The 10142-nt window shown below is 34.6% G+C and overlaps 2 protein-coding genes across 2 annotated transcripts in view; both read right to left on the reverse strand.

Moving 5' to 3' along the window:
- Positions 1–7776, reverse strand: part of LOC100549719 (dynein heavy chain 5, axonemal-like) — a 28701-nt gene extending 20925 nt beyond the window's left edge. Inside the window, exons 1-8 of the mRNA XM_031552806.1 lie at positions 7652–7776; positions 6231–6430; positions 5976–6129; positions 5053–5319; positions 4734–4862; positions 4086–4301; positions 2364–2510; positions 27–199 (exon numbers count right to left, since the gene is read on the reverse strand). Coding sequence (XP_031408666.1) covers positions 27–199; positions 2364–2510; positions 4086–4301; positions 4734–4862; positions 5053–5319; positions 5976–6129; positions 6231–6430; positions 7652–7774 — 1409 coding nt within the window. The 5' untranslated portion in view covers positions 7775–7776. The remainder of the gene's footprint in view (positions 1–26; positions 200–2363; positions 2511–4085; positions 4302–4733; positions 4863–5052; positions 5320–5975; positions 6130–6230; positions 6431–7651) is intronic.
- A 311-nt stretch (positions 7777–8087) lies between these two features.
- The window catches only part of LOC104910207 (dynein heavy chain 8, axonemal-like), a 10478-nt gene continuing 8423 nt past the window's right edge, over positions 8088–10142 (reverse strand). Inside the window, exon 8 of the mRNA XM_010708651.3 lies at positions 8088–8204. Coding sequence (XP_010706953.2) covers positions 8088–8204 — 117 coding nt within the window. The remainder of the gene's footprint in view (positions 8205–10142) is intronic.

The raw sequence follows: 10142 nt of genomic DNA on the forward strand, positions 1-10142 counted from the left end.
AGGCATTGTAATCTTTTTATAATAACCTGTCAGTTAAAGGAGTTATAACGAGTCTGTCTGTACATCCTAAGTATTCATTGCAGTAGGTGAACTCTACATCCGTGATTTGGATAACACATTTATCCAAGTCTTCAAGAAAATAAAACCGAGATTGCTTTTGCCATTCAAAATCAGATGGAGATTTAATGTTCATACGGACCTATGATGCAAGAGAAATAACATTAATACAGAAGTCAAACAATATAATAAATTCATCTTAAATTCTGTTCTCCGTACAGAAGAAACATCTGCTAACCATAAATTCAAGAGGTGAAAGAATGAGCATAGAATTAGTCAGGATTCAAGACACACATTGTTCTTTTCAAACCCCTTTATAACTTAGTTTCATCATTTCTGATCCTTCCAAGCACTTTGATTTTCCTTTGAATTTTGTTTAGAAATTATTGATTATGTCTTAAAAAGACATCAAAGAACAATAACAGGGAGCCTAATCAAAATAACTATTTAGCAATAGTGATTATACTGTACGGTTCCATTACTCATAAAATTTTAAATGTTGGACAAAGAAGGAATGAGCTGTATACGTCTGTGCACCTGTTTAGTATTTTTCAGGACAAAGTTACCACACGTGTTCAGAGCTGTAGCAAATTAATAGATGTTTCATTATGTGAAGCCCCATCTGGAGTACTGCGTCCAGGCCTGGGACCCCGATACAAGAAAGATAGAAAGATATGCAGCTCTTGGAGAGGGTCATGAGGAGGGCCATGAGGATGATCAGAGGGCTAAAGCACCTCCCCTAGAAAGACAAGCTGAGGGAGCTGGGCTTGTTTAGCTTGGAGAAGAAAAGGCTCCAGGGAGACCTCATTTTGGCCTTCCAGTACTTGAAGGGAGCATATCAACAGAAGAAGGAACAGCTGTTTACATGGGTGGATAGTGATAGGACAAGGGGGATGGGTTTTAAACTGAGACAGAAGAGGTTTAGGTTAGATATTAGGAGGAAGTCTTTCACAGAGGGTGGTGACACTGGAACAGGTTGCCCAAGGAGGCTGTGGATGCCCCATCCCTGGAGGCATTCAAGGCCAGGCTGGATGTGGCTCTGGGCAGCCTGGTCTGGTGGTTGGTGACCCTGCACATAGCAGGGGGTTGGAACTGGATGAGCATTGTGGTCCTTTTCAACCCAGGCCATTCTATTTTTTTTTTGACACATGATCTCAAACCGCTAGCCCCCAGAGGAATGTGTGGCCCTGGTTGTTGGGACAACAGAAAGACTTTAAGATAAAGAAAACGTTCCAAATTCTCAACCACTTTGCTTGCTTTCTCACAATCACACACACACACACACACACACACACACACACACACACACACAAACAAAAAACAACAACAACAAAAAACATGCTTAGCAGGAAATAGAATGTTTTGATAGGAGGGATGAACCAGTCCATTCCCCAGTTTTGGGCTTGTCCCTGATTTTTTCTATTTTATACACAAGCCCTTGAAAATTATCCCATTTTCTGTTATTTCAATTTGTAATTTCATCACAATACAGCATTCAATTCATAATGAAATGCCCAATTAAGAAAATAATGATGAAAATGCATCAAAATTATGATGAGAGAATAAAATTCCACACTTAACTTAGAAGTTGGCAGTTTTCTTTCTAACTTTTACTTTTTCTTTATGATTTTCTCTCTACACATGCATTTCTTATTTTTCTGTATAATATATATGCATAAATCAAACAGTGCTGTATGGAATTACAGACCTTTGCAACATGCAGACTTTTCAAAAGTTATTTTACTCCCATTTTTATGACTGCAGTTTCATATTTTCAGAAAACTTATCTAAATGCAATTCAGTTATAAAACAAAACAAAACAAAACATCAAAACATCTATTCTGGGTATCGTTGCTATCTTTTTCAAACATGCAGAACCTCACTGCTTTAATCTTTAAATAACTGTCACCTTAGATCAACACAGAGCTCAGGTTGGAAATCACACAATTGATAGAATTGCTAAGGGCATGCTTTTTCTTCTTACATTTCACTTAAATAATTTAATAAATTTTCAATTTAAGAGAATATCTTAATTCAGAAATATTAATCCTAACAATGAATCTGTGCAGGAGAATCAACAACCACTTAAAAACCAGAAGAGCGCTAAGTCTTAATCCATGAATTTATCTATTTATACTTCATCCTTATCTTTGTGTGACATCTCTATGAAATGAAACTGAATAGAATAGAATATCACAGCATTAATGTCAGAGCTACTCACAAAGATCACATTGTAAGATTTGTTTATAAGCTGTAGGTGCAAAAGCTTGCATACAGAAAGTCTCTTATGGGTTTCAGAAACTTACCAAATCATCAAAGATATCCTTCTGGTGTACATGAATAGTAATTAAAGTTTCATATTTTGTGCGTTCCATTCTTGTTAGACTGTGTGTAGTCATGTCAATCAAATCATTTAGAAGTTCCAAAAACTTCTGATTTGTTGCGTGCATTACCTTACACAGCAAGAACAGTCATATTAACACAAACAAAATTTGCTTTCCCAATGTTTAGAAAAAAAAAAACATCTGCAAACACCTTGATCCCATGAAATGTCTGTTTTGCTTTGTATTTATTAGGTTTGGAATCCTAATTCTGAATATGTGGGCTGCATATATATATAGTCATATATCCAAATATATAGTCATAGCCCAACAAAGTGCAATATGGTTATGCTTCTGGGTGAACATGTCACATACGATTTGATTCCTAGATTGGACACTTCTTCAGCTGATTGCATCCCTGTATATTTTCAGAACCATCAACCTTTTGTTGGTATTGCACATCCACCCAAACAGTATCTTCGGAGGTGAACAGGAACTTAGAGATCTATCCCATCTTCTAACCAGAGAAGATAAAAAATGTACTGTAATCTTCAATGCTAATGCTGAAATAATAATTTCTTATGTGGCACCAGATTCTGTTACAAAATCTAAAAAATAAAAAATAACTACATAACAGTGACTTAGGTAAACACCATCAGTTTCTGTCAGTGATTTTCCTGGTACACAAAAAATCACAAAGTGCTAAGGTGTCAGAAAGAGCAGCTCATATTTATTCCTGTTATAAATATGTGAGAGAAGGATTACACTAGCTTTCTGTGAATATATTCTCATATTATATATGAGAATAAGCTGCTAAAACCACCTCAAAACTAATGGAGCTAAACAATCTCCCTGCCCTCCAAACACACATAGAGAGATTGCCCCAGACAACAAATACTGTTTTCCAGGAAATGAAAAAGAATCTGAGTCTCGTTAGTATATGAAATGGAGTGGACTAAAAGCAGGTCTGTGCCCTTTTTAAATTTCATACAAGAAAAGGCAGCACTAAATGGTCATTTCCACAGTCTAGAGTCTTTGTTTTAATTAACTATGAAAGTACAGCATAGCACCTTTCTCCTCACTTTTCCTTTACTTCAGGATGGTGCTTTTAATTCTCAGACCCACTTCATTGTATATTCCTGATTAACAGTTATTTCCAACTTTTTCATTTATATTCCTTCCTTCCCACATCATAGATTCAGTGTTATTAAATTAATAACCCTTGGTGTTAATAGTAGCTTCTCTGAGCAATTGAGATTAAAACAGCAGCTCGTAAAACAGCTTCCGTTCCTTCCTTTCCCTGTAAAAAAACAGCTCACAAACTGAAAATTCTAAGTCACTTTACACTAGACAAAAGCTGATGAAGTACAATTATTTCTTATTTCTTTCCAAATCTGTCCTGGGGAAAGTAATAGTGTGAGATTCACCGTATTCCCAAATAATCGCTTCTCAGTTTGACTGTGCTGACAGAACGATAGAGAAAATCACAAAATTAGAAACAATTTTAAGGAATATACAGGGCAATCTGTGAGGAGGTGTGACCTTGTAACGCATTTTATCATTTGCTTTCCCGTTAGTTTATTTGTTATTCTGGTTACTTAATTAGTATTTTGTGCTTTTTGCTGTAAATTACTTGTAACTTTTCACAATATGTACTGATCCAAATAACAATCTTTAATTAATCCCCAGAGATTCATTAAATGCTACCTTTTTGTCTGTTTTGGTACAGTTCAATGCATTCTCTGCATCTCTGGTCCAGATCATTTGAATTCCCAGAAGTCCTATTTGTGCAGGAAACATTGCCTGAAAGTCATACAGCTTAAAACCTGAGTCGCTAATGGCTACTGATGCCTCTCTAATGATAGTGTGGATTGTTTTCCGAATCCCATTCAGCAGCTGACCCAACCAGATTTCCACATTGCCCTGAAATAATAAAGAAGAAAGTATTTTTAAAGAATTAGTTTATGAATAATTTACAAGGAAGAAAAGACCTGCGTGACTTTTTTCCCCACCCCCAGTCCTTCAAACTCCCATTTCCCTCTTTACCATTCTCTTTGTTATTTTTTGTTATTCTCTAATCTAAAAGATTCCTCTTTCCCTGCTCCACTGCCTTTCTGCATGCTCTTATGCGTGATGGATTTGGTACTTCATATCAGTGTTGCAGAAAAAACAGCTAAAGTAATTGTTACAGAATGACACAACTGTCCTGTCCTTTTCGGCCTTGATCACGCTGTTCACACTGGAAGGTTTACATTCAGCTAGGCAAATAGTAACATGATGCAACACTGTTTGCCATTACAACATAAATCTATTCTAAATCAAGTCATGAAAAAGTGCAATATATACTGCCATTACCTGAGCTATAACTGGTTCAATAATATTGACCCGTTCTCCTTCTTGAGATTCAAACAATAAAATCTGGTCATAGTTTTTTTCATGAAATCCAACCCGGTTAACATTGTCAAACAAACTTAATAAATGTGCCTGCAATAGAACCAGAAAATAAAAAGCTCCACAAACTGATCTGATATGGTATTCTTATTCTGCCTTTAAATTATGTATTAGAAGGTTTTGCAGATTTTCCACAGGTGAAAAAAAATTCACTTGACTAAATAACAAAAGTCACCACTTACTAATATTGACCATAAGAGCACTACTGCTTTCTTACTTGTACCTGAATAGTGTGGGAATCAGATGCTTGACCAAGGATTTCCAGAAGAGCAGGATCAGACACAAAAAAAAATCTTGGAAATTTTAACCGCTTTTTCTCCAAGTAACCAGTCAGTGATTTCTGACAGATTTCCAATTGCTCCAGCAAATGTGGCAATAGCTGTGCCAAAGTCTCATCTCCAACACAGCACTGTATTACGTTTGATGTTTCATGAGCTTTCTGCATAATTTTCTGCCATGATTTATCAATGTTCTGAAATCTTCTGGCTTCCTGAAGTAAAAAAGAAAGAAAGAAACAAAAAAAAAAAGTACTTATCTCTCCCTCATATCTGTCAATTTTTAAAATTTAAAGAGTTTCTCTTCTGGAAGAAGTCAGAGCACTTCCTAAATCTTTCTCATCTACCATCATGGAAATTCATAGCAGTCTTTTGAAGAGACTGCAATAGTTCAGAGAGATTACCATACATACAGCTGCCCAAGTCTCACAGGATCTCTTTGTGGGACTTAGGGACTGAGTCCTAGACACACGGAATTCATACAGAAGAGCTGCCATTGCTTTATCATGTAACTTATAGCCTACAATCATCTGCAAATACAGAGAAAGTCAAACTTACATATATGAAAGACACGATAAATTAGTTTTGCATTACGTAGTACTGAACCCTGCACTATCTATCATATGATCTACTAATATTGCAGGTTGACAAGGACAGCTGAACCTAAATTATAAACAATTATGTTCCTGTAGGTATCGTTAAGTTCTATGCAGTTCAACCAGACAGACCTCAGTCTGGCAAAATTTCTACTAGCCTGCCTGTGAACAACTCACAATACTTTATTATCAAAGACATTTGTAAGTGAACTGTGATGTGGATAACCTCTTGTCACAACATACTGTCTTTCACGTATAGTTATAAATCAGCATACCTGAGGTAGTTGTTTTGCAATGTCTCCACCAACAAACACAGCTTCAAGGTAAATCCAGAGGTTTTGTACAGCAATCCAGTTTTCAATTATTTCAGCTGTATTGCCTAACTTCTGGACCCAGTGTTGTATAGTGGACTTAAATGGTGTGTTATACCTGTACAAACAAGAATTTAAAAAAAAAAAAAGTCAAATATAATTGTTTACTTTTGGTTTTCATTAGATTTAAACCATATATGCATACATTAACTTTTGTACCTGTTGCTCATGAGTGACCCCAATATCATGAGACTGTCTTCCACCAAAGCTATTTTCTCTAATGTATCCGATCCTTTCAGAAGGAGTTCTCCTCGTGTTTTGAACTGGCCAAAACTGAAAGCATGGGTACTCCATTCACTGATGACATGCTTCAATTTTGCTTCAATATCCTTTTCTTTAACAGCGCTGATGCAGATATCCTATGTAAGATTAAAATAGTAAATAAAGAATACTACAATAAACACTTGTAAAAGCAATTAAAATTTATTAGCTAGATTCTGACTTCAGAGTGAGCTTTAGCTAATGAAAATATATGTATGAAAACCCCAAAATAATTAAGTTACAACACTGGTTTATATTATAGAATTATTGGCAACTGAAATATCATATGGGCTATACTCCATCATCGTTGACATTCAGTCATCTTATACTTCTGAAAATTCAATTAGTAAATCTGGATGCAGAATTTGCCTCTCTGAACAAAATAAAATTTGGAGTCCAATATATCTACTGAGGCTGTTAGGGAAAATAAACATTATCAATCAAAACCAGGAAACAGCCCAAGAGCAGAGTGTGTGGGCAACTTGAATGTATGCTACTTCTTGAAGACAGCGAGGACAAGAATGCTGTAACATTGGAAACAAAAAAAAAAAGGAGAAGTACTTAGATCGAAGTACCCTGAAGATTCAGGTTCAGAAATGTACTGACTGCCATTACAGGTTTAAAATCTTCCTTTGAATATAAGGCTGCCACTCTGATCCTTTTAAAAGGCTTAAATTCTTGCCTGGATTGGTTTTGATTTCATGTTTTTCTCTTAGAATTGGAACAAGATAAATCAGGTCACTTCTACAGAAGGATTAGAAAACAGATTCACAATAAAAATGAAGATTGAAACAGTTGGGGTTTTCCTTCTTTATTTTTAGCTGTAATTTATCCTTGCAAAAGATGACAATGGCATAAAATGAATGTGGCAATATCTTTGTGCACATTACACAATCCTCATTCCTCTGCTCCCTTGAGAAATATGTTTGAAATACAAATGAACTTTGTGTCCCTTTAATTCCATATATCCTACTTCTACTGTGTTCCAAGGATTTCAAGCATTTAGCAGGATTAGACTTACAGCCACTTTTTCTCTCTGCTGGAACATTTAAAAGGAATTTTAAAAAAATATAAGTAAGCAGATCTTAAAACAGAAGCGTGACAGAATCATGCTACTCTCAAAACAACAGAATTCCTTCTATGGTGGGACTAGTTTAATATTATCTATTCATTTCATCTTTCTCCAGGATAAAAGGAAGTAAATGCGCCATCACTGCTGATATCAGCTACCAAACTCCATGCTACAAAAAAATTCTCTGATGCCAAATTTGTTTAGGTTACAAAGGTGATTAGATAAAAGGACAGAAAAGTAAATATACCTCAATATCTTCTTTATGCTTTAACAAGGAGGCATCTGTTATGTTTTTCAAAGAGAAATTTTCAGAGTCAACCTCAAAGTGATGTCCAGTTACTTGTGCAATTCTTCCCCAGTGTCGAGACATCATTGCCTAGAAGAGTCCATAAGAATTAGGAAAGGTTTTTAAAAACTATTATTTTAGGACTAGAATGATCACATATTTTTTATTTTATCTGTTAAATAAAGGAATCTTGATTTCCATTCCACTGAAAGCATTAACAGTTTTTCCTCATCTCATTACGAAGCTTTTTGGTTTACTTTTCTGTGACCAATCCCAGCTAGATTTTTGTCATAAATAAAGTTGCTTTAATCTATAAAAAAGAATTACAGAAAGCATCTTACAGTGTGACAGTAAAGTCATAAATAGAGTTTTTCAAATTAATGTTATCTCCAAATCATTATGCTGAACATGCCTTGTTTGCCATCATTTCAAGCAGAGGACAGCTCTCTGTGAAGTCATCAATTTTCTTCTTTAGGTCTCGAAATGCTTGCCATTCCTTCAGAGCTTTTGGTAACTTACGAATTCTTTAAAAAGAACAAAAAAGAAGAAATATTTGATTCCCCACAACCACAATTCAACATTTAATAGTACAATACACTCCCATTTTCTGACCAGTTAAAAAAAAATCCAGTTACAAGCTGGCAACATAAAATATAGCTGATTATTTCTGACTGCAGGCATGAAACACTGCTAAAGGCAGGAAAAACTCACACTAGATTGGGTTGGTTTCCATTTCAGTTAAATTAAAGAATGATCATTTTACCTGCAAACTCATGCTTGAACTTAAGCTTTTATGGTATTGTTAATTTATTTAAAAATTGAAAATACACTCTTTTTTTTATAAATGATTAAGAAGCATGTATTTTTTTCAATAAAGTACACCTTAAAACAAAACTGACCTGCCTGTAGGCAGAAAAAAATCCTTCAGTTTCAATCAAATAAGTCCTATTTTACACCTAGTTTGTATGAAAGATGTTTAAAGAACAGTCTTCCTCTATGAATGATTTCAATGTGAAAAATAAATGAAAATGAAGAATGTCTAGCATGGTGAATTGTCACTGCTCCGTTTACTTCCAACAAGTTATGGCAATTTTCATCTAAAAAGATATGGACCAAAGACTGACAGCAGTTCTTTTACACTTCAGTGGCAGAAAAGAGATACAGCATAAATCCAATCCATATCAAAAAGACCCTCCAACGACATTTTTCATTTTTCACAGCTCAAAATCAAACGGATCTGTTACACAACACTGGAGCACGTGTGAATTCTTCACTGCTTGCAGCTATGAGATAGATAAAATACACATACTGTCATAGCACTGCAATGATCTCTGTACTCTTCCATCTTGAATCCAACAATAGACAATATCAAATGTGCTAGAGAAAAAGTACTGCAGATGGAAAATTATATTCAGATGTGTGGATAAAGCTTTGAGAGGCTATTTCTATGCTGAGACACAACAAGAAACTTTCTTTCAATGGTTTTCTTAGGCTAGCAATTGGAAAAGGAATCTCTTCACTTGGTCATGAAAATTGATGATCATTTAAATACAAATAACATTTTCCTTTGTTTTGATCTCAGTAATAACTTCCAACAACAAGTTCCACAAACTATGTACTACATTAAGAACCTATTCCATTAATCAGGTTTAAATTACATTCTTAGAATTACTTGACATTCTCTTTAAGTTATACTACAGTAAAAGATAAAGGGAAATTTCCATATAGTTGTAAATTTCAATAGTGTTTCTTATCACATTCCTTTTCTAATTTTTTTCCTTTTTATATTAAAGTATTTATTATTTATTACTATTTAAATTATTTAAAGTGGAATTATTTGCACCCACAGTCATCTTTAAGATTCTTCTTCCTATGGTAATCTTTTCTGTTATACTATTTTTAAAAGAATTAGCAAACATTAAACTGAAGAACTACGCAGATATTTAGAATTATGTGAAAAAACTAACTGCATTTCCAGTATTCCTGCTCATTTCAAAACACAACATACCATCTCACTACTCTCTCAGTTAGTTCTGTGGGTTGTTTAAAGCTCTCCAGAATTAAAGACAATAGCTTGATTCAATACACTAACAAGCCTGCCAAAGGAAGGATAGCACTGGGTTAAACCACTGTTATAAAAGATGTTTATTGCTTCTTGGTGATCTCCCTGCTCCAAAGATAGCTCAGCACTTGAAAGGGGTTAAAAAAAAAAAAAAAAAAAGACACGTGAAGCAAAGAGAAACACATAACTTTCAAAAATGTTGTCATGCAGTGGCTTCCTAGAGTAGTTCCAGTAAAAGAAAACAAAAAAGTCATGCCACTCCATGAAAAATAAGTAACTGTAGAAAACAAGATGAGAATTCTACTGAAATGAAACCAAGACTTCTAGGTATTATTGAAATGCAGAAGTATATAAATTTTACATACATATATTTACTATTGTTAAAAAAAA

This window comes from Meleagris gallopavo, chromosome 3, assembly GCF_000146605.3.
Source record: "Meleagris gallopavo isolate NT-WF06-2002-E0010 breed Aviagen turkey brand Nicholas breeding stock chromosome 3, Turkey_5.1, whole genome shotgun sequence".
In the NCBI taxonomy this organism is placed as follows: Eukaryota; Metazoa; Chordata; class Aves; order Galliformes; family Phasianidae; genus Meleagris; species Meleagris gallopavo.